The 25748-nt window shown below is 41.0% G+C and overlaps 1 protein-coding gene across 5 annotated transcripts in view; it reads right to left on the bottom strand.

The window, feature by feature from the left end:
* Positions 1–25748, bottom strand: part of dgkza (diacylglycerol kinase, zeta a) — a 473329-nt gene that overhangs the window by 223423 nt on the left and 224158 nt on the right. For all 5 annotated transcript variants that reach the window (XM_059975478.1, XM_059975480.1, XM_059975477.1 and 2 more), the window contains 14 exons: positions 23614–23709; positions 21782–21859; positions 20955–21011; positions 18913–18981; positions 17716–17787; positions 16717–16833; positions 16545–16616; positions 15279–15374; positions 13773–13855; positions 12220–12280; positions 6227–6340; positions 5038–5178; positions 1918–1996; positions 14–69 (listed from right to left, as the gene is read on the bottom strand). In XM_059975478.1, coding sequence (XP_059831461.1) covers positions 14–69; positions 1918–1996; positions 5038–5178; positions 6227–6340; positions 12220–12280; positions 13773–13855; positions 15279–15374; positions 16545–16616; positions 16717–16833; positions 17716–17787; positions 18913–18981; positions 20955–21011; positions 21782–21859; positions 23614–23709 — 1191 coding nt within the window. The remainder of the gene's footprint in view (positions 1–13; positions 70–1917; positions 1997–5037; positions 5179–6226; positions 6341–12219; positions 12281–13772; positions 13856–15278; positions 15375–16544; positions 16617–16716; positions 16834–17715; positions 17788–18912; positions 18982–20954; positions 21012–21781; positions 21860–23613; positions 23710–25748) is intronic.

Raw genomic sequence — 25748 nt, 5'->3', positions numbered from 1 at the left:
TCTTGTCACTTACCCCAGCGTAGAACATCTTATTCCAAAATCGACTGCTAAATTTCTCTGGTTTAGCCTCTGAAACAGGAAATCAAGCATCAGTGACATCTAACAGTAAAAATGAACAGGTTCATCATTCCCTCTTTATAAGCATGTGCATGACCAATCAGTAATTCAGGATAAAAATAAATATTGTTCTTTTAAAAATAAAAGCCAGAATCAATTCTGTTTTGAAATTGAGGCTGTCTAATTATTTGACTTTAAACTGAGATCTATAGTCAAAACTCTTTCAAGACAATTTCTAAGCTTCAGTTCCAAAAACTGCTATTAAGACCAGAAGACATAGTAGGGGCAGAATTAGTCCACTCAGCACAGAATCTGCTCTGCCGTTCCATCATGGCTGATCTATTTATCCCTCCCAACCCCATTCTCCTACCTTCTCCCCATCACCTTATTCTTTGAATTAGCAAAGTAAAGTTAACATAACTTTGACATCAAATATGGTGTGTTGTGTGTGTGATCTCCAAACCCATAGGTGTGAAGATCTCATCAAAACAAGGGCAGCAATCAGCTCTATTCTACTGTTACTTCCAAAGTTCCATGTTGTTCACAGGTCAAAACATCAGTACAAGTTGGACAATACTGCCAATGGAAACAATGACTACTTAACAACTAAAATAGAGCAGAGATCTTAGATCAACGTATCAATCAGCAGCAAATCAAGGCAACTGGACTAGAAGACATTTCGCCACTCATCCCAGAGGCTTCTTCAGTATTGATCCATGCTGGGTAGTTTCCAGTTTATAAACTCTGTGAGTTGTTTAAAGGTATAGCAATCACAAGAGGGTCGTTAAGAGTCGTAGAGGTAATGAGAGAGTCATTTGTCTTATCTTTGCATAAACAGAGGTGTGAACTGTTGTGGAGATGTTGGGGTAGAGATGTTAGGATTGTATTGTAAATAGCTGATGTATTCTGTGAAGGTTTGCACCTCATGGATTGACAGCCATGAATGCAGTCCTAACATCTCTACACCAGCCTCTCCACAATAGTTCGCACCTTCATTCATGCAAAGGTAAGACTAAAGGCCTCAAAGCTCTCTCTAGACACCTGACCAAACCAGTTCCCTTCCATCACCATTCTCCTCCAACTAGCAGAACTTGTCCTCATTCTAAATAATTTCTCCTTTGGCTCTTCCCACTTTCTTCAAACAAAAGGGTGTAGCCATGGGCACTCGCATGGGTCCCAGCTATGCCTGCCTGCTGGTCGGCTACGTGGAGCAGTCTATGTTCCAACCCTACACTGGTGACCATCCCACACTTTTCCTGTGCTACATCAACGACTGCATTGGTGCTGCTTCCTGCACCCATGCTGAACTCATCAACTTCATCCAATTTGCCTTCATCTTCCACTCTCCCCTCAAATTTACTCAGTTCATTTCCAACATCTCCCTTCCCTTTCTTGATCTCACTGTCTCTATCTCTGAAGATGGCTTACCCACCGATGTTCATTATAAACCCACGGACTCTCACAGCTACCTGGACTATACCTCTTCCCACCCTGTTATCTGTAAAAACACCATCCCTTCGCTCAATTTCTGTCCTGGCTGTTCATTCTAGAATGAAGGAGATGTCCCCCTTTTTCAAAGAAAGTGGATTCCCTTCCTCCACCATCAACATTGCCCTCAACCACATCCCTTCCATTTCATGCACGCCAGCTCTTACCCCATCCTCCCGCCACTCTACCAGGAATAGGGTTTTGTCTTGTCCTCACCTACTACCCCACCAGCCTCTGCGTCCAGCACATAATTCTCTGTAACTTCCGTCATCTCCAACAGGATCCCACCACCAAACACATCGGGAGACTATTACAGGAACAAATTAAGCTCCATCTCTGGGGTTCCAAGGAACAGCTCCTATGTCAACCTACCTCTGGACTCGTGAAACTCGAGAGTCACATGCGCATCAAAGCCAAGGCTAAAGTAGTTGTTAAAAACATCCAGTGGAAGCTGTGAAGAAAGAGAAATTTATCTTCATGAAAATCTGCATCACCGTGAACAGAAATCTTTCCGATGGACCATCAGGAGGGCAATGCATGGAGAAAATAACATTTTGTAGGAATAAAGCAGCACTGGTAGCAAATGCTTCAATGTGGTATGTTCATACCACATTAGGTAGGTTAAATGAAAGACCCACAGGAAGAATTTTCTAGATACAGGATCAGGTTGACACTGTGCTTTGAAACCTGTTCCTACAGAAAACAACTTACAGAACCAACCTGCTCATGCATAGAAGAGCACGTGCCAGCAACAGTGCCCATTATGCATCTTGGATGACTGCAAGTCTATCCTAACAAGCAAGATAGAGACTCTGGGAACAGTACAAATAAGGCTGAAAAAAAAATTTTAGGGCTGTAACTACCAGGGAAAGCTAAACAGGATGCCTTTTGTTCTCAAAGAAAGGACAAGAGGGTCCCTGCTTGAGGTCTTTAAAATACAAAGTGTTCTACAGAGAGATGGTCATTAACCAGGGATCAATGAGAAGAGTTAGTTAAAGTGTTGCATTGCAGTGAAGCGTGTGGTGACAACTTCTGTGGGTGGAGAAGCATGAATGACACACCAAAGCAAGATGAGCAAAGGGGTCTTTCATGAGAATAAGGATGTGGAAATGCTCAAAGTTTGCAGGCTATAGTATAACTGGAAATGAGTCGGGCATATCAAGAGGCAGAGTCATTAAACACTTGCGATACAGCCAAGGGAAGAAGCATCACAGTTGATAGTGTTCCAAGAGGAGAGTTATTGGGGAATGAGAGTTGTTGGAAGTGCAGTTAGTGTCAATGAGGTAAGAACTGAGATGAGCTTTACTGTAACCGACGTTACTCTGACAATTTTCCCTAAAATTCAAATATATACCATCATTTTTCAACATTCTACAGCTTGAAATCAATTTTATGATTTTATACTATATATAAAAAGAACATTTCTTGGACATTTCACACAAATGTGAAAATTCAACTGGGTACTTACCAGTGTGAATCGCCCTTACGCCCAATGATGTTAAGTTTGCATCTATATTGTTCTGGATTATATAATTCCCCAACAACTCTCCTCTTGAAGCACTGTAATTTGGCTTGGGAGTTCCCATCACTGGGCACATCCAGGACAATCTGCTCTTCACAAATTATCTAATGTCAACAGTGCACTGCACTAATCTCCCACTGACTAATTCCTGGTACAACAGAACTAATATAACAGAGATTGAGATGACTTGTCTTATATTTGTGTATCTCTCGGTTCAACTAGAGGCTTGATATAGTGGATGATAGCCCTTGGCCTGGCCAAAGAAGTCTCGTTTGGGTGGATGCTGTACAATGTATCCCCTGTTACAAATCAGTACCATGAAATAACAAACAGCACACAATATGCAATTAAACGATTGAGCTTTATAATTCGTAATTTGACTATATGGTCAGTAAAGAGACAACATAAAAAAGTGCCCATTCTCATGAAACATTCCAACGTGCAACATTGGAGCTCACTGATAAGGCCGTTCGTCCAGCTCTGACCTCCTCCGATCGTCGCTAACCTTCAGACCTTCGCTCCGAGTCCACTCCATCCAACAGTCTACCAGCTCTCTCCATTCGTGTTTTCTCTCCTCATCTCTCCCCAGCAAAAGACTGCGAATTCCCAGCTCCCAGACACACAAGAACAACATCCCGCTCATTGGCTAATGTGCCCCGTTATCTCTAGTCACAACCCAAACATTGCTGCTACAAAGAAACCATTACCTTAGCAGTGAAACCTTACAGTGTGTTACATTTGTTAGAGTTTAGAAGAGTATGAGGGGACCTCACTGACACTTACCAAATCCTAATGTAGCTGAACAGACTAGATACTGGAAGTCAGACTAGATACTGACAGTGGAAGAATTTCAAAAAACTAGGAATCACACCCAGGTGAGATACCCAGACACTAGGCGAGTCATTTAAGATGGAAATGAGGAAAGACTTTTTTTGCCAAAGAGTTGTGAACATCAAAGTTCAAAGCACATTTATCATCAAAGTACATATTCTATTTACAACCTTGAGGTTCATTTTCTTGCAGGTAGTCTCCAAACAAAGCGACGCAATAGAATTCATTAAAAAAAACCCACACAATACCGTCAAACCTCAATGTGTGGGGGGAAAAAGAACAAATTGTGCAAACGATGATAAAAGTAAACAAGTAAGAGAGAGAATGTGAAAGTCAATCTACAGCCACAGAGCCAGCTCAGTGCAGAAACCATTCAGAAACTTGTGGATTTCTCTAAACTGAGAGGCAGTTGAGACAAAGCCATCAGATTTACTCAAGGAGTTAACTATAGTTCCAAAGGCTAATGAGATTGGGAATGTGGACAGAGCCAAAACAGAGTACTGGATTTGAATGATTAACTGTTATCACATTGAATTTTGAGAGCAGCTGAGAAAGTCTAATTGGTCACATCCTCGTTTCAATATCCTTAGCAACTCCCACCCCATCCTACCTCTCTAGTTCACCCAATCTGCAAACCGCCCTATTGAAAATGCTGTTCCAAATCATCACCCTTGATAAAGGTCCCTGATTCAACCCGCCAGCTGCTGCTCCAAATCCATTCCTCACCAAATCCCAAATGACTTGCAGAGATTCACTACCTCCCCTCTGCCCCCAGCCATGACACAAGCCTACCTGGGTAAAGAGCAAGTGGCACTCCCCAGACGCCTGCCTCTGACACATTCAGAAAAGCTGAAACCTTCTTAGATGTTTGACTACTCATCCTTTAGGTTTTACTGCACCTTAACCATAAAGGTGGACTAACCATATGTTACAAGTAGCGCCGTTTGAGGAAGATATTTTATAAACACCGCTTTCTACAGAGCTGCAACTGCAAAAGGTCAAGAATTATAGTGTGGCAAATGGCGAAAAGAGTAAGCTGTCAGCTATCCGGTGCTCGTAATTGTCACTGAGCACACAGTGAATCCACTACCTCTGTGGCAGCCTCAAACACACAACAGCCGGGACCTTCATCGACTGACCTTTTCAGCTGCTGTTTCATCGCGCTCATCTGGAACTGCGTCGGTGTTTCTTTCCACACACAGATTCCATCTGTCTAACTGCACAATGTTTCCATCTTCCACGTGGGACAGGATCTTGGAAACTGGCTCATCTGTATATCCCTGTATCCATGACACAAAATGATTATGATGCACAGTTGAACATTTCTTTCTGTAACCTTCAATCTGAGATAGAAATAGATATTGGTATTAATTAAATCCTCTTGCCTGTGTAAAGGGGAATCCAGTAACTTAACAAAGAAGGTTAATTATATTTTCTCGCCCCCATATGCCAATGAGTTTTTCCTTCTTCAGCAATGGTCACCACTAAACATTACTTGGAACAAACAGCTCAATGCCAGACAGTCATCAGAGCTCAGGGAATGGTTATTATTGGATGAGTACCAGGAACTACTAACTTGGAAACAAGTGGTTGAAACCTACCCTGAAGGAGAAGTTTAAATTCATTAATTTAAAATAATCTGGCATCAAAAGTTACTATTAGACATCATGGATCTACCAGACTGTTATAAACCCACAGCTAAGTCAGTAATTAAGGGCAGAAAATGGGATATCCTCAAGCATTCTAACCCATTCAAGATTCCACACCCACAGAAGCATGACTGAATCCTAACTGCTCTCTGAAATGAACAAGCCACCCAGATGAGGAGACAGCAAGGGGCTGATGATAAATGTTAACCTAAACAGTGACATTCACATCCTCTGAAAAAAGAGAACAAGTAGCTTAATAATTAGTTTGGACCAACTTTACATTGAGATACCCCATTCAGCCCATTTATGCTGTTCTTGCAAGTGTTTTCCTGCCTAGATAACCACTCTCAGAAACCCAGTGGCATGCAAAAGGGAGGGTCCATCTGGGACTCTGCAGATAACATCTGACAATGTCATTGGAACTTACAGAGTTAAACTTTATGATGTGAATGGATGCAACCACAAATAAATTTAAGAGAACTAAACAGCTCCAGAAATAACTAAACAGTCTGTACTGAATGGCAGAAAATGTACAAAAACAAGCAACTTTATCCAGGAAAAGCAAAACAAACTATAGTTACACAAATAAAGGAAATGGCAGAGCAGTAATCAAATATATCTCATAATTCAGTTTACTAAAATACTCATTCAACCTCCATGCTACCTTTATCTCACTTACCCCACCCCAATTCAGGGTCCTGGCAAGATCATTCCCTGTTCCCAGAGGAAGTACAGCAACAGGAGGTGAAGGATTGAGCTGCAACTGATCCAAAATGGAAAGAATCCAACCCACCTGTGAGAAAAGGGAAATTAATTTTAAGTGAAGCATCCACCTGGCCATTTACCACGTTTGCATGATCAGTGGATTGTTTTAACTTTGGCTCAATCATTGTAATCCTTGCATTCATTTACTCAAGATTTGTACTATTCATTATGAGGTGGTAGGTCATCCACGATGACGCACACAAGAGTTTTGTTCCTGAGAACAGTAAGCCAATTTCTATAAAAAAAAAGATTTCTATTCAACATAGGAAATGCCTGTTTTCTGTAGTTATCCACATCGCATTGTTCTTTATACACTTTTTTTTAAAACTACAGAAAAGATGTTTCTAAATTACATAGAAATATAATTCTCTACATAATTATTTCATTTCATTGTATAATCACCTTAACACTACCCATAATTAAAACCAGCGCAATATAAACTGCATCCAACTATTAACGAATACCATTAAATATTGTTTTATTATTATAGCCAGCTTGAAAAAATGCTTCAGAAGTACATGTAGCATTTACATAAAGTCAGATTTTTCTAAGTCAGGCCAGCTGTAATATAGGGAATCTCTGTATTTAGCTGAGATCTGAAGCAAGCTGTTAGTAGCATTCCCTGTGTTGGCGAATGTATCCCACATGATCAAAAAGTATTGAGCATGACTTCTTTAATAGGGAAGGGAGCACAGTCACTCTAATTCGATAAAGTGGACAGATACTGCATTTATATAACATCTCGCGGGTTCCGGTCATCCTAAACCAATCGCTGCAGGTCTGTTTTTTAAAAAGAAGTTTGGCAAACAACTTGTACGCAACAGACTTCCAGAAGCAGCGTCGAGATAATAAAGAGATTTATGTAAAGTTCAAAAAGTGATAAATATGGGCCAAGATACCAGGGATAAAGTCTTTGTTCTTTTTTTTTTCATTGCCATTGAACCTTATACCTTCAACTCAGAGATCGAACAAGGCCTTGGCTAATGCAGTGCTGCACAGCTTTTGCAAATTAAAATTCTAATTACTTCAGTATTATTCTGATGAGCCATTTTTTTTGCAACTATGAAATGAACGTTTCTATGTTCTCTCTCTCTCTCTCTCTCTCTCACTGCCCCTCCCTTTTCCCCCCGCCCCCCCATACAGTGATGCTGTTGTTTTTTAAAGGGACTTTTTAAAGGGACTGTTTGTAGAATCTACTTTCTGTTCAGATTGCTGCCAAATTCATCAACCTAGCAATGTTTCCTTATTTAAAAGCCAGGAAACTATGACGTAGTTCTGGGTTTGACAGCTTGAATTTGCCTGAAATAATTTTTAGCCCTTTTCAGACTTTCAGTCCATTTTAAAGCATCCTATTATCTACTTTAACATGGGAACACAAAATGGGCCAAATAGCCTTATTCTGTTCCTGTGTCTTATGATGTTAAATAGGTGTGGGCGTGGATATTCAAAATAGCTCTACCAATGTGATCACGCTGGCCTCAACCCCAATGATGATTCTCCATACCCTCATATTTACAATCTTTTAAGTATTTATCTACTGGCCACCTTAGATACATCTAATGACCACCCAAAGGGACAGAAAATTTCAGAGATTCACTATTCTCAGAAGACATTCCTACACACTCAGTCTTAAGTGACCATCGTTTTATTTTATCGCTACTCTCCTGTTTGTTACTCTCTCACGAGTGAAAACATCTCAACATTTACTGTCTTCAGCTCTGTGGATCTTAGTTGTTTGAATAAGGCCAGCCCCCATTCTCCTAAACTCTAAGGAACATAGAAACTTTCTAGACCCTCATAGTAGGGCAACTCTTTCATTTGAAATTCAAAGTAAGTGTTATCAGAGTGCATATGTCACCATACATAAGCAAGAAATTCATTTTCCTGTGGGTATATTCAGCAAATCTATATAGAACTGTAACGGGATCAATGAAAGATCAGAGTGCAGAAGACAACAAACTGTGCAAATGTAAATATAAATAAATAACAATAAATAATGAGATAAAGAGTCCTTCAAGTGAAATCATTGACTGTGGGAACATTTCAATGATGGGGCAAGTGAGTGTAGTCCCCTTTTATTCAAGGGGCTGACAGTTGAGCGGTAATGACTGTTCTTGAACCAGATGGTGCGAGAGCTGAGGCTCTTGTACCTTCTACCTGAAGGCAGCAATGAGAAGAGAGCATGACCTGGGTGGTGGGGATCTCTGATGATGGATGCTGGTCTCTGACAACAGCTTTTCATGTAGACATGCTCAATGGATGGGAGGGCTTTATCTGTGTTGTAGGATTTTGTTCAAAATTCTTTGGTAGGTTTTCCATTCAAAAGCATTGGTGTTTCTATACCAGGCTGTGATGCAGCCAGTCAATACACTCTCCACTACACATCTATAGAAGTTTGGCAAAGCTTTAGATGTCATGCCGATTATGTCCAGGAATTAGCCTAGTGAATCTCACTTGGATTGCCCCAAGTGTTACTATTTCCTTGATTTGGTAAGGAGATCAAATTTGTGCATCGTATTCCAGGTGTGGTCTCACCAACAATCTGCACAGTACTAACTATACTTAAACTTCAAACCTTTTTTAATAAACGACAAAACGTCATTTGCCTATTTAACTACTTATCGTTCCTGCTTGCTAACACTTTGAGATCCAAGCACTGAAACACGTAGATCTCTTGATTCTCTTATAGTCCCACTCCATTTAGACAGTAAGTATGCAGTTTGATTTCTAACCAAAATGCATGAGCTCACACCTTCCCTCATTAAATCCATTTTCCAGGTTTTTCTCTCAATCTTTATCCTCGTGCAGAATCACAATAGTTGCTACACAACATGCCCTTACACCTGTCTTCATATCATCAGCAAACTTAAAAACATACATATCATTCCTTCATCCAGGTTACTAACACAAATAGAGGACATTTGAGGATGAGGAATCGATCCCTGGAGCACTGTAATGGATACCTCTTTCCAGCCTGATAGATGCTCTTTCTTCCTGCTCTCTGCTGTTTTTCAATGTGGCAGCCTGTTCTCAATCCATGCGAACACAATTCCTCCAATACCTTGAAGTATTAACTCATAGCAGCGTCTCAAGTGGCACCTTGTCAAATGCCTTTGGAAATCTAAATACATTATTACAGCAACACCATCCCCTATACCTGTCAAATCCACAAAGGATTCAAGCCAATTTGTCAAACATGATTTATCGTTCACAAAATCACATCGACCAGGATTGATTAGATTCAGCTTTTCTAAATGACTAATAATTTTCTCTGTTTATTAACACCAGCATCTTGCCAACAACAGAAGTTAAACTAATGGGCCTACAATTCCCACCTGAAGCAACACACACATAATGCTGGAGGAACTCAGCAGGCCAGGCAGCATCTATGGAAAAGAGTAAACAGCTGATGTTTTGGCCGGAGACTCTTCACCAGGACTGGAAAGGAAAGGGAGAAGTCAGAGTAAGGCGGCCAGTGAGGGGGACTGTGTGGGGGAGAGGAAGGAATACAAGGTGGTAGTTGATAGATGAAACCAGCAGCGGGAAAGAGAGGTGAATAAAGAGCTGGGAAGTTGATTGGTGAAAGAGATATAGGACTGGAGAAGGGGGGATCTGATAGGAGAGGACAGAAGACCATGGAAGAAAGGGAAGGGGGAGAAGCACCAGAGGGAGGTGATGGGCAGTAAGGAGATAAAGAGAGTGGGAAACAGGAATGGGGAATGGTGAAGGAGAGGAGGGGGTGCAATTAGCAGAAATTCAAGAAATCAATGTTAATTTCAATTCAATTTTACTTCCAATTCCAACATGTCAGTCCATGGCCTCCTCTACTGCCACAATAAGGTCACACTCAGGATGGAGGAACAACATCTTATATTCCATCTGGGTAGCCTCTAACCTGATGGTATGAACATCAATTTCTCAAACTTCTAGTAACTGATTCCCTGCTCCTCCTGACTCTTCCACGTTCCTGTTTCAGATGCTCAGTCTGCACCAGGAGCTCAGTGTAGGAATGGATTTATGGAAGGTTGAAGAAACATCACAGATGTCAGGGTTAGGTAGCTTCAGCAAGAAATTGTCAAATCCTGATGCCTACACTCATCATGGGAGAGCAGAGTGAGGAGGGAGAAGAAGATTGGTGGAGGAACAGAAAGGTATGGGGGGGTTACATAATGAGAAAGAAGAGCTGGCCAGTGTCATGGATGTGGAAAGGGGTAGGACTAGAATGGGATATATATACCCAAATGATTAGCTTAGTAATGCTTGGAACACCAAGAGAGCGCAAGAGACGTTGGAGTCGATGCATGGGGAATGGATTACCTGGTGGAAATTATAATGATGACAACAATCTTCCTAAAGTCTAACCAGAGAAAAATTAGGTAAATTATTGGAAGGAGTACTAAGAGATAGGATCTACAAGTATCTAGATAGACAGGGACTTATTAGGGAGAGTCAACACGGCTTTGTGCGGGATAGGTCATGTTTAATTATTAGGGTTTTTCGAGGAGGTTACAAGGAAAGTGGATGAAGAGAAGGCAGTGGATGTTGTCTATATGGACTTCAGTAAGGCCTTTGACAAGGTCCCAGATGGGAGGTTAGTTAGGAAAATTCACTTGCTAGCTATACATGGTGAGGTAGTAAATTGGATTAGACATTGGCTCAATGGGAGAAGCCAGAGAATGGTAGTGGAGGATTGCTTCTCTGAGTGGAGGCCTGTGACTAGTGGTGTGCCACAGGGATCGGTGCTGGGTCCATTGTCATTTGTTATCTATATCAATGATCTGGATGATAATGTGGTAAATTGGATCAGCAAATTTGCCGATGATACAAAGATTGGAGGTGTAGTCAACAGTGAGGAAAGTTTTCAAAGCTTGCAGAGGGATTTGGACCAGCTGGAAAAATGGGCTGAAAAATGGCAGATGTAGTTTAATACAGACAAGTGCGAGGTACTGCACTTTGGAAAGAGAAACCAAGGTAGAACATACAAGGTAAATGGTAAGGCACTGAGGAGTGCAGTAGAATAGAGGGATCTGGGAATACAGATACAATATTCCCTAAAAGTAGTGTCGCAGGTAGATAGGGTAGTAAAGAGAGCTTTTGGTACATTAGCCTTTATAAATCAAAGTATTGAGTATAAGAGTTGGAATTGTAGTGGTGAGGTTGTATAAGGCATTGGTGAGGCCTAATTTGGAATATTGTGTGCAGTTTTGGTCACCAAATTACAGGAAGGATATTAATAAGGTTGAAAGAGTGCAGAGAAGGTTTACAAGGCTGTTGCCGGGACTTGAGAAACTGATTTACAGAGAAAGGTTGAATAGGTTAGTACTTTATTCCCTGGAGCATAGAAGAATGAAGGGAGAGTTGACAGAGGTATATAAAATTATGATGGGTATAGATAGAGTGAATGCAAACAGGCTTTTTCTACTGAGGCTAGGGGAGAAAAAAAACCAGAGGACATGGGTTAAGGGTGAAGGGGAAAAAGTTTAAAGGGAACATTGGGGGGGTGCTTCTTCACACAGAGAGTGGTGGAAGTGTGGAATGAGCTGCCAGATGAAGTGGTAAATGTGGGCTCACTTTTAACATTTAAGAAAAACTTGGACAGGTACATGAATGAGAGGTGTATGGAGGGATATGGTCCAGGTGCAGGTCAGTGGGACTAGACAGAAAAATGGCTCGGCACAGCCAAGAAGGGCCAAAAAGCCTGTTTCGGTGCTGTAATGTTCCATGGTTCTATGGAAACACAAAAAGTAAGTGCATTGGCAATGCTGCAACAATCACTTAATGATCCTGGAACCAACACCAAATGCAAATACTGTGAACTGAATCACAGGAATAATGTCATTTTAGATTTTAATTGGCTAATTCACAAAATAAAGCAAGTAAGGGAGCATCTTGAGTATAAACACTTACAGTCCCATCACCTCCACAGGCCAAAATTCGTAAATTCTGTACCTTACGGTATAATTCCAACCTGCAAAGAACAAAGCAAGACTTAGTAAAAACACAGACTCTGAAGGAAGCATTAACTCGTTAGTCCTCAGAGTTGTGATCACAGATTCATCTCTGGGGTTTGGAAGCTGTAAACAGTGGGAAATCTCTCTCAACAATCTTCTGGAAAGTGTAACTAGAGCACCATCTAAAGGAGCTTAGTTAAACACCATCAGAAAATTCTTCAACTCAACTCATGAATGAGTAGGTTACTTTCGTTTTAGTCTTACCTAGTCATTTCAAAAATTACAAATCTGATAACCTTTCTTTATACAATTGAGACTGGATATATATTGTAATTTTATGCATATTTTATAGAACTTACTGCACAATGAACCATACTTTATTTAAAACTTCTCAGGATAAAGATTTTAAAATACACAAGGATGCCATCGATAATCTGATAAATTACTCAAGGTTAAAGAGTAGTTATTGAATAACAATGTAGACTCAGCAATGACTATTCAAGTTATCTGAATCTTTGTCTTGGTTAATCAATTTGTGTCTGCAGCAAGCATTCCCAAGTAGAAGAGGGATCACTTAGAAAGTCATCCTCCTCTCCAACAACATAGCTTACCCTATGTGCAGAATACCACCATTACCACACTGCTTTAAGCTTCAGTGCCCCAAAATAACCCTAATTAACTATCACTCTGAAAGGATCTGTCAGTTCAGTGACAATCTCATCGAATTTGAGTTCATTCTGCCTGTTAAGAAGCACATCTCCCCACAAGCTGGTCTGTGCCGACTAACCCAACTACTCTCGCCTGCATATGCCTTTGTTGGATTCAGATAAACCTGGTTCCCCGAAGAACTGGGTTGAGACAGCAAGTATCACCTATTTCTTTTTTTAAAACAAAGCTGAACTAAAGGTAGACTTCTATTAGTTTCACCAATCACATCAGTGTGGAGGATCATTCACACACATCTGATAATAATTGCTGGAATTTTTAGGTGACCATCTCCCAATGTACTAATACTTACAGACAAAAGTTAACCAAGCACAAGGGAGTCAACCTGGTCAATGCACACTGACTAATATTCCCCCTCTCTCCCCATCTAAACAGTTTGCAGTTGTGCAGATATGACGAGTCTGAGGAGAAACTATGCCAATTTCTAACAGAGAATGGAGAAGGCTTTGGAGGGAGTGATTGTACATTGCTGCCTCTTTCAATAGTGTTGAATGCCAGGCAGCTTAGGCAAAAATGCGCCGTAAAACAAATCACTGCTACCCGATATTAAGGGAAGGATCCCTTAGGAAAACTCTTACACAAGAAACTGACTGTAGTAGGGCTTTCCCCCATTTAAGATAATATCTCTGCCCAAGTCAAGTTGCTGTTTTTATGACAATCCCTATTGGTGTTCATACCTTTCTGGTTAGCAAAATAATGTCTTCCTTTCTGCCCTCAAACAAAAGTACTCCCAACTTGCTCTCACCCAAGAGCGTGAAACTTGAACGCTTTCCCTATACTTACGCATCCTTTGGACTTCCCTGACACATATCAAACACTTGTCTTGGATTCAGATACCACATGAACGATTGGATAATCTTCGCCCCCTGCAAACGAATGGAATAAATCAAATAAATTGTTAGTGAACACTGTCTCCATGTTTATATAATGTGCACATTAAAACTACAGTATCCTAATAAACTGACTTGCCTTGTCAACTTGAAGCTGTTAAGATCTGCTTTATGACAGGCCAATGCCAAATGCCATAAATGGGACATGCAGTTACTGAAACGCAGTACTATAGGGGACAGTGTTGCATCAGGTAGAACAAGGAACTGGGAGTCCAACAAATTCACTGAAATCCAGGAGTGGCCATATAGCCATAAGGTGACAACATAAAATCCTGAATTAAACTATACTATACAACTAACTGTTTCCCTTGATGGCATTTACTCCATTTTCCATAAGATCATAAGATATAGGAACAGAATTAGGCTATTAGGCCCATCAAGTCTGCTCCACCATGTCACATTTTCCCTCTCCTGCCTTCTCCCCGTATCCCTTCATGCCCTAACTAATCAATAATCTATCAACCTCTGCCTTAAATTACCCCCACAGCCACCAGTGGCAATGAATTCCACAAATTCACCACTCTTTGGCTAAAGAAATTCAATTTGAGTTGTCTGATTAAGACTCCATGAAACTGGGAAGGAACCTAAAGTAGTAGCTGGAGATTATCGGTACAGATTATTACATTGATGTTCAAGGCATAATCTCTTCCCCTTTCACCCGAAGGTGCTGTCTCGTGTGGGGTTCTGAGTCAATAACAACTTACTGCAAACCTGACCAGTCTGCCCTGAGAACTTGGAGCTGATTACTGTCAAGGCAGTCAGCTGCCAGAAGCATCATTCACGTGCAGGTTCTGTGTGATTGCAAGAACTCAAGCAGAATTTCTTTTTCCTGTCCTTCCTGATTTTACGGGCATGAAGACCAATTGTAGAAGCACAGTGACACTTTGACAGTTCTGCAAGCTTTTTCTTTCCCATCGTCAACATAAGAGAATCTGGAGATCCAAAGCAACATACACCAAAATGCTGTAGAAACTCAGCAGGTCAAGCTGCATCTATGGAGGGAAATCAATAACTGGCATTTTGGGTCGAGACCCTTCTCAGTCCTGATGAAGAGTGTCAGCTTGAAATGTCCACTGCCTATTTCCCTTCATAGATGCAGTCTGACCTGCTGAATCCCTCCAGCATTTTGCTGTGTGGTGCTCTTTTCCACCAGCAACAGGTCTTGATGCAGCATCTTCTGTCCCCAAATCATATTTGCATGAGATTAGAAATAAAGGAAAATAGATTTAAAAAAAAGGGGAAGTTAGAAGCAATCAAGCAACGTCCCCAATAACTCCAATGGAAATAGCTAATAAGTTTTACAGCACATTCTTATCTGAGAATGTCCACTAAGATTCCTTCCTTTGTTTCTGTGGCAAATAATGTATGAACTACTCCGCCAGACAGAGGAAACAGGCACCTGATTTCCCCCACTCTTTGGATTAACGAACACCAATAACGGCTTCATCAGTGAAGAGGGGATGGGTTTGATGATAAAAGGCCTCCATCTTCCTTCCTATTTCCAAAGAAGAAAATGATTAATTACAGAGCAGAGTTATCCTCCAACAGTAATTATCATTCTAAATGATCTGTTCCAGATACAGCTCAGCTTTTAAAAATACGTTTAACTGACAAGCTGCATTCATGAAGATTTTGAAGTATATACAAGCTGCATCTTGACGCAGACCTAAGCTCGTCAACTCAGATGTTCCACAGGGGCAATGAAAGACATCAATAGGTTATATTTTAATACAAGAATTTCGCTCCACACTTGAACCGAGGAAGTGGGAACTTAATAAGAACAAATTGCGGGAGAAGAATTACTGAAGGCAGGACTGAGGAGAGTGTAACATCTTGATGCAAAGAGAAAAACAATGCAGAATTGTTTATGAAAGAACAATCAAATATGATACAGCCACTCAGATGACTTCTGCATAACAGTCAGTCCACAGCATGAATTAGACATCCTCAAACAATTATTCCTCTTTGAAATGCACTTATGCTGGTTGGACAATAGGAGGCACAACAGCTCAAATACAGGATATAGCAGTTTCAGTCGTGTCCATTTAGAGACCAAAACTAGTTACGAGCGCAGGGAGAAACTGCTATTCTTCTCAAAGGCAATGCAATACAATTCCGCAAGAGCAAACAGCCTTGGTTTAATCTGAGGTTTCAAGGACAGGATCTTCTGAAAGTGTTACTCCTTAAAAGGAGGAAGGGGAGAAAGGGAGCTGAAGAGGCCAAGGGTAGATGCGGATGAATTTGGAACTCTTTTAAAGATTTTTATCTAGTCACCAATTATGAAGAGGCAATAAACGCAGTAGGAACCTGGATGAATTGTCTTGTTCTCTTTATCCATCCAGTCCCCCACGTCACTTTGATTTTGCTTACGCAAGGTCTTTCACCCATTATTCCCCAGTGCAGCAGATGGAGCACTGGAACTTGCAACAGCAGAGCTCCTCTGAAACGTTTCACAACAGCTCAAACCCATCACCGCTGTTCCAAGGGATGCAAGGATTGCCACTATTTGTCAGTCATACACTAAGAACAAACTTAAACAATAAAAAAAATCTGCTTTCCCCTGCCCTACCGATAACTCAAATGTTCCCATTCTATCACCAAATTCAGATTTCCATTGCAGTAAAATACTGAGCAAAAATTCAAAATAAAACATTTTGATGCTTACCTCAGCTCCTTTCTTACTGGACTTCCTTTTAAAAGAGGTTCGCTTTTTCTTTTTACTCGATTTCAGTGAATTCTGGGGGTTGCAGGAGAAGAAAGGGCGATAACTTTAGGGTTGGTGGCAATCAGAGGTCAAGCTGAGAAAAAAATGAGACTCCTCAAGAGGTCCTCCTTACCTGAGCTCTCCTAACTCGAATGATCCAAGTGGGTGGAATAATGACTGCAGCGTGGGCACCCAGTGTACAGGGCTCCTCAATCTGTTGTAGCATGAAGCAGGTCACCTTGTTGTGATACTGCAGGAAAGGTGACACCAGAAACTTTGAGTGCTCATTTTATTCCTCCCCTCCATCTTTTCATCAGTTGTGCTTTTCAACACCGTATTGCACTGTACTGACATGTTAATGATCAACCTAATTCTGATTGATCTAACTTCCATTAATGCCCACGTCCCCTTCTTACCCCATTCCTTATTTGTTTGTTTGTTTATTTATTGTTTTTTCCCTTTTTTCCCTTCTTTTCTCTCTCTTTTTTCTCCCTGTCCCTCTCACAATCACTCCCTGCCGGCTCTCCATCTCCCTCTGGTGCTCCCCTCCCCCTTTCTTTCTCCCCAGGCCTCCGGTCCCATGATCCCTTCCCTTCTCCAGTTCTGTATCCATTTTGCTAATCAACTTTCCAGCTCTTAGCTTCATCCCTCTCCCTCCTGTCTCCTCCTATCATTTCAGATCTCCCCCTCTCCCTCTCAAATCTCTTACTATCTCTTCTTTCAGTTAGTCCTGACGAAGGGTCTCAGCCCAAAACGTCGACTGTACTTCTTCCTATAGATGCTGCCTGGCCTGCTGTGTTCCACCAGCATTTTGTGTGTGTTGCTTGAATTTCCAGCATCTGCAGATTTCCTCGTGTCTGACTGATTTTGTATCTTCGTGTACATCAAATTACACTCTTATTTGATAAACAACAGGGATACCATTGATGGCCAGTAACCTAGAGAAAGGGCTTCCCAACCTATCAAGGGTATTCTGTCAACACACCCAGCCAATGACACAGCAGAATACCCCAGCCAATGCATTGACACCCTATGCACAGACTCATCCTGGAAGTAGCAGCATGGCCCAGGGCCTGGTGGCTAGTAATACTGGGCTGCAAAAAGTTTGCCCCAATAGAAATCTAAGACTTACTGCTTGTTTGCACCAGGAACAGCTGATTGCTACAATCTCCTTACTGTGAAACGTAAACTTCTGCTGGAAACCCTGCAAAGGAAGGAAGAGTGCCAATCAGCAGATGATTCTCAAAGCTGACCAAGTCAGTTCAACATGTCACTAGGGCAGCGGCTCATCAGCACAGCACGCACAACCTAAAACCGAAGGGCAACCCACTGTACAAGGGGCAGCCCGGTAGCATAGTGGTTAGCACAACACTTAACAGTACAGCCAACACGGGTTCAATTCCCGTTGCTGCCTGTAAGGAATTTGTACATTCTCCCTGTAGGTTTCCTCCGGTTTCCTCCCACTTTCTAAAGACGTACTGATTGGTAGTTCAACTGGTTAGGAGTAGGCTAGGATTAAATCAGGGGATTGCTGGGCAGGAGAAGGGTGTACGGACAGGAGGAAGGAAGGAAGCCAATGGTACAGTGTTATCCAGCAAGCTTAAACCGTACAGTATTTAAAGCCACTCACAGATGAATTTAATGTCTCTTGTTGTTTTAAGCACAAGTTCTATTGGTGGATTGGAAAAATACTTCAGTCCAGAAAGTTCCTCTTTCAGTTTGCAAACAATTGCTCTCAAGCATACTTTTGCCCTCGAGGGAAACTTTTAAGAAGATTCTGTTTGAAGGCTCCAATAAATTACAGGATTCAAAGATCCTTTTAGATTTATAATTAGATGCTGTGATGGATGGTAATAAACAAATGTATTAACTGCTAGGTGGAGTATTAATCCAGGACGGTGTGCTCACAGACCGAACAAAATATTTAGCAGAAGCAGGCAACGAAGCCTCAGCAAGCATTGTATCAACACTAATTTTAAAGGTACCATCTCTTGATCTCGCATTAACATCACTGCCTCCCCTTTAGTTTCCAAAGCAAAACTGACATCCTCCTCCTGTGAAGCCAGTTTTATGACTGCCTTGATGCATGTGGTTTCAGATACAGTATCACCTTCAATTTTAGCTAATACTTCTCATTTCCCACACCGTCTGGACAAGCTGGATAATAATCAAGCGATGATTCTCATTCAGGCCTTTAGAAACGTGTATCCCGGAGAGGGAATGCTATAATTCTAATGAGTAGATGATGAAGTTGAGTTTTCACACTGCCTTTCCCTCGTCTCATCACCACAACGTGATTTCATTCCACTCCACTTTAGACCCCTCGCACCTTGCCACATTGCTTGCACTTCCCCTCCTGCCGCCTCCGATGAACCCAGTGATGCCGGACAAACGTGGGCTGCAAAGGTAAAAGCGAAACAAAAGAGCAATAGGTCAGTGTGGCATCTCACCAAGAACCTCAGCAATAACTTTATGGCTTCACTCATGGTCTGGACCTCGTGCTTCACATTGAAAGAACGGCCAAGGAATACAAACAACTCAAGCTGCACCTCTCATTTCTAAAGTATCCTGGTGTCATTTAAATCGTAGTTCCAAGCACTCAATCTATCAGTACAAAACTGAAGCATTTCAGAAATGGGGCTCGTATTTGGAGATAGAGTGTAAATTACATTTAATTATTTACATTGGTTTTTTTTAAATACCCCTGGTTTCCCTAACGCCTGTTACAAAACATGCTCAGTCTGATTTTCAGCAGTATTTTTATTCACATTAGTATACGTTTAGCTTACAACTCTCTCAAATGACATCACTAGAACAACGTATGAAATTTATCTGCAATGAGATTTCTATCCTCATTAGTCTTGTGAATATTTCTTACTTACTTTGCCTGTTCTCCATCTCCCTCTGGTGCTCCCCTCCCCTTTTCTTCCTCCCGAGGCCTCCCGTCCCATGATCCGTCCGCTTCTCCAGCTCTTGATCACTTTTGCCAATCACCTTTCCAGCTATTAGCTTCACCCCACCCCCTCCGGTCTTCTCCTATCATTTTGCATTTCCCCCTTCCCCCCACTACTTTCAAATCTCTTAGTATCTTTCCTTTCAGTTAGTCCTGACAAAGGGTCTCAGCCCAAACGTCGACAACACTTCTCCCTCTAGATGCTGCCTGGCCTGCTGTGTTCCACCAGCATTTTGTGTGTGTTACTCCCAGAATAACCAGGTTTTACTAACAACTGTGCCTGAGACTGTTGTGTAAATATTTTAATAGAAGGTCTTGTAGTTGATAGTGTTAAATGCTGTCTTAACACCAATAAGAATAACTTCTCAGCTAGAGTCTTCATCCACCCCTACAGATACAGCATCACCATAAGAGAGGATCTATCCATCAAGACAATTTCCATAGGTAGAAGGTATATAACGTAACTTCCTCATCAGACTCGTACGTGGATCATATGGAAAGAGGCCCAATGCTTCCAAAAGGATGGGGTGAGCAAGATAAGCATGAACTTACTGTATGTCTATCCTTTATTAATAATTAACATTACATATATTAAATTATTTTTTGAACAGGAAGACCAATAAATGAACACTACCTTTCACATTATGAGAAAGCAGAAAGCAGACAAGCTGGTTAGGGAAGTTTGTTCTAGTTCTAAACCTAATGGACTTAATAAAACTTAATACAATTCTTCACACAGGAGCAGTTGGCAAACACAACGAACATCCTCTCCATATTTCTTAATCATTACCTTCCATTTGCCTCCTCACCCAGAGCACCACCCTGTCCTTCGTCTAACTGCCTACATCCCAGCAACACATCAGGCACTTTTTTCAATATCACTGGGCCAAAATTCCGAAACTCCTAACCCAGGAGCTTCACGGGAGTGCATTCACCACCACCTTCTCAGCAGCAGTTTCAAAATTGGGGTATTGATACAAGGTGCAAGATCGACAGAAAAAAACACTTGTGCAGTCACCGGGGGTGGCAGATATTTGTTGTTCATCATGAAGATGAGTACAAACCAGTCTTACTATTTCCAAAAAGACAGCATTGATGATGCAACCACCAGCACTTTGGACTATTGATGTCAGAATTAAATAAGTCATATTTTACTTTGCAATTTTCTGCGGGTGCTTATTTTAAAAATGCACTGAGATGTAGCTTAGGTATTGTTCAAAATAGTTATAGACTAGCAACTAGTCTAAAAATGTAGTCAGAAATATCAACTGATGACCTAGAACCTTAGCCACTCCTTGTATACTATAAACACCCCCAGATGTAAAGATGCTGTTAGCAAGACTTGTGGCTAATTCTAGCAGATCATGCACCGTATCACATGACAACTATCTTTTAACGTGTTATATTAATTCATTTACCTCTCGAACGTTACGTGATCCAGACTCCCGGAATGTTGGTTTACATCTAAAATTTATCTGTGGATTTAAAAACACAAAATAGCACTAGTCTTCTTTAAAAAAAAACGAGAGTAAACAGCCAAAGCCAGGAAGACAAGAGATTAGTAATCCATTAAAAAAATTCCAGTAAAGTTCAAATAACTGCACTGAGATAAAATTAAAATTCATAGAATCTAAGCAATGGATGGATTAACATTTGGAAATAGTATATAAAGAAGAATTCCGGATAACATAAAGACGTTAGAGAAACTCAGCAGGTCAAGCAGCATCTATGGGCAGTGAATGTTTCCAGTCAAGACTCTGTGTGTGAAGTGGAAACATATCATTTTCCTGCAGGTGAAACATGGCTTCCAGATTAGTGTTAAATAATAACTTTAAAGGGAATAACCAAATTTTATTTTTTTTTAGACTGAGGACGGTGTAAAATGCGAACAGAAAGGCCTCTAAAGTCTGTTAAAAGTCTATTAAAAGGGAAAGACACAAAAAAAAGGCCAGATCCTCTCAGAAAGAGTCAAGGGAAGATGAATTTGGCCAAAGGGAAGGAGATGAAATCAGCCAATCTTCATAACACAAGGGGGCAGTGATGAGGGAAGGATATTTGGAATGATCAAGCAGGTGTCAACTGCAATCCTCTCCAAAGCACTTAAATTCGGGAGAAGTACTCAAGTTACTTCTCGCCTATTAATAAAAAATAGATCACATGCAGAACATTTATATCTGCATGTCCATTGTGGTAAGGTAACAATTGCCATCTAACTCTACAGATAAAAGAGGTCCAAGATACTTGCTTTCTCTATATGTTCAATGCAGACTGTGTGAACCACGATCTTGCAAGCAGCACATTTCTTCCGTGACACCGATCTCTGCTGCAAAATGAAGTAAAAAGAACGATCAACCGCAAAGTCCTGAATAGATGAAAGCTTTTCAGCTCCATGCACTCCTCTTTCTAAACTACTTAGCTGCATTTCACCTATGCAAGTTCCAGTAACTAAGAACTGATCATTCTTCTCAGTTTTCACTTACTACTACAGAGTGCATTAGGGTGGTGATAGACTGAACTGACAAAAAACAGTATTTCTTCATTTGGGGAAGTCATTTTACCTCTTTTCACTTAATGATGCAAACATTGCCAATTAGCATTCAAGGACCAGGGACCTAAACCCCTCCACCTTTCAATGAATTAATCCCTGAGCAGTTATTGCAATGAAATGTTCTGTGTGCCTTCATCAACACAAAACTTCTGCTTTGTTGGAATCCGTTCTTCTTTATGCTTTTAATAAGATTATAAATTGAATTAGTGAGTGTTTAGCAAGACTGAATTTATAATTTATAATACCATAACAAGAGAAAACATGCAGTTGCTGGAAATCTGAGCAACACACACAAAATGCTAGAGGAGATCCACAGGCCAGGCAGCATCTGTGGAAAAGAGTACACTCGATGTTTCGGGCCAAGACGCTTTGGCAGGATCCCGTAACAATGCTGGAGCTTGTTCACCAGCATTTCATGTGTGTTACTTGTGTTTTTAACCTGTATTTTTCACACTACGTGGTGTTAGACTCCACCTACTGGTGGTAAAGCAATATAACAGTTACATAACAATTTATCATCTTTCATTTTTTTGGTCCAAGTGTTAACCATTCTATACCTGTGTGTCTTTAAATAGGCCCTTGCTTATCCCATGAATTTGTCTCATCTTGGCATAAAGGTGTCTGTTTCTGCAAAATTCATCTTAGTTCTTAGCTCCGTTGCTCTTTAGTTTTACCATTACCATGTGCACTGTGCCCGTTTCACTGCTTTAAACTTCCAATAAACAATTGTGAAACAACTCATTCATAGGCTCCTAAAACAATCTGTGGATCTGACAGCACGAGATCCAACAGCTTCTAAACCAAAATTACAAAATAACTCATTTTTATTTGTAACAGCCCACTAAGGGATCACATTTGTGCACATAATGTAGCTCAAAATTCAGCATTCACACTTTCAAAAAGGGCCACCGTGTCTGGGAATTCACTAACAATCTTTACCAATCTAATCACTAATCTTTCTTCCAAGATGACTGTTACTTTTGAAAAATACTTATAGCAGATAAGCATTACACCTTGGCTGAGCGCCTAATATTAAACTGCATCTTCAGTACGTTACCAGGACCAAAAACATCTGTTATCTGCTTTGTAGCCTTATAAAGACATACTAAACTTTCTTTTACTGTCTGGTATTAAACAGAATCTAGATTCTAGTAGTCACATATGGCTAGGATAGCTTGCTTATCAAAATCTCTTGCTTTCTAAACACATCTCATTTTGGAAAGAAAAAAGGGCAAAATTTATTGTGCCAGGATATCTGTATAATAGCACTTTCATCACATTAATCTTTCAGTTTCAAATAAAGATACATGCATTGGTCACCAGAGGGCAGTGTTCACCAATACTGTATGAAAATAGACTGAATGTCCACAGACTAAAAATTGCCATCTGAAATTAATTTCAGTTTGAATTTATTGACAATGATCAAACACTCTTGGTGCTTCACTACATCAGAGAGAGAGTTTACCTAGTTACTGCATGCACACTGACCTTCATCTATAAACCAAGACCGAACAATCAGTAATACTTACCAGCAATTTTGCAACACAGTTTTGTTCCCCAGCATAACAGAAGTCTCCAGATACATTGGTCTCAAACCAAACGTGTTCACCATACAGTGCATTTTCCTAAAACATAAAGTGACAGCATATCTATTAGCCAAAGACCAAGAAAGGGAATTACCAAAAACATCCGTGAATTTTGGAAAGTCCAATCATAAAATTTGCAAGATACAGAATGAGTCAATTTGCTCCATCATTTTCATGTTGGTTTTCTGTTTGGCATCCAGTCTGACCCAGCTTCCTGTCTTCCTCTTTAACCCTACAGGTCCTTCTCCTCCACCTTTATGTAATGCCTTTGTGACTACACTAATTGATTCTGTTTCCATCACTCCTCAGGATAACAACATTCAGACAATAATTACCCTCTGGAAGAAAAATGTTCCCTGCACATTACCCCTGGTCCTTGGCCCTCGACTTTAAACCTGCTCCTAAACGTTGAACCTTCCACTAATAAGAAAAGCACCTCTCTAATATACCCTACCTCAATCATGAGAACTGTATCTTTCTTCATTAAATCTCTTTGCTCACAGAACTATTCAAGCTTCTCCAGTACAACCTTATAACCAAAGTTCCCCATCTTGGGATCCATTCTAGAAATATTTTATACACACTCTAATCTTCATAACCTTCAATAGTCCAGTCGTGATCTATAATATAACCACTATGTCTTTGATTCCTATACTTCTATGTATACAAACAAGAATCCCAATTGGTTAACTCACCACAGTCTCAACATGCCTGACCACTTCCAAGACAAATTAACAGATATATGCTCTTCCTACATAGTCTTTAGATGTGGACTATTTAATCTAAATAGTCTCTCTTTCTTCTGAAAGTTACCAGCATTGGGTTGAGCCAGGGGGAAAAGAAAGCCCATTCCAAGGTCTCCATGCTTAGGGAGAAGACTATAGTCTGGACTTTTAGCCAACAACAACAAAAGCAGGAAAGTTCCTCCATCACTGAGAGTTAAATCTTCCACAATTATAATCCAAGGATACCTTGGCTTCCCTTTCATTAGCAAAATATAAATTGCAGGAAGAACTCAGTGGGCCTTAGCCAGAGTCTTCAGCGATTTGGGCATCGAGGGAAAGAGGAAGAGGAGAGTCATCCGCAATACCACCGATGCGGCAGTGAGGGCCTCAAGATGGCTGTGGCTCAAGAGAGGGGAGCCATGGAGTCATGTGTAGCTAACCATCTGGACACAAGCAGGGATCTGATCAGCCCCGGCTGGGTCACCTGGAGAAGGGTGTATGATGTTGAAAGACCCGAAACACCCGATGATTCCAGGAACATCACTGATGATATGTCCAGAAGCATCAGTAGATGTATGCACATAACAGTGGGCCAAGAAGGGTCTTAACCCCAAAAATCAAATCTCTTTGGCTCCTCAGAGGCTGCTTGATTGTCTGAATCCATCTAGCAGATGAATTTTTTGCTTCAGATTCCAGCATCTCCTGTGCTTCTCTTTCATTACAGACGCCAAGTATACAATTCCACACTCTTTGAATTATTGCTAGTCTGCAATTCTCACAGGATCTACATCTCCTGGGCACCATCTATAGACAACATGTCTGCAAGTTACATTGACTGCCTTAACTTCTCCATTCCCCTCATCCAATCTAGCTCCTTAACCAGTAGTAGTCCGCTCGCCTACAGAACATCCCCAACCTCAATCAGACAAGGGTGGTGGCCTTAAGGCCTGGGAGCCGACCTCCACCTTGCAGGTGCCAGATAGCAGCTTTCTGACGAGTCCTTATGCCCTTCTCTACATAGAAGTTAGAATAGTACAGCATATTACAGGCCCTTCGGCCCACAATGTTGTGACGACCCTCAAAACCTGCCTCCCATATAACCCCCCACCTTAAATTCCTCCATATAGCTGTCTAGCAGTCTCTTAAACTTCACTACTGTATCTGCCTCCACCACTGACTCAGGCAGTGCATTCCACGCACCAACCACTCTCTGAGTGAAAAACCTTCCTCTAATATCCCCCTTGAACTTCCCTCCCCTTACCTTAAAGCCATGTACTGAGCAGTGGTGCCCTGGGAAAGAGGCGCTGGCTGTCCACTCTGTCTATTCCTCTTAATACCTTGTACACCTCTATC

The sequence above is a fragment of the Hypanus sabinus genome, chromosome 7 (assembly GCF_030144855.1).
Source record: "Hypanus sabinus isolate sHypSab1 chromosome 7, sHypSab1.hap1, whole genome shotgun sequence".
Lineage (NCBI taxonomy): Eukaryota > Metazoa > Chordata > Chondrichthyes > Myliobatiformes > Dasyatidae > Hypanus > Hypanus sabinus.
This window is presented reverse-complemented; position numbering and strand designations above follow the sequence as displayed.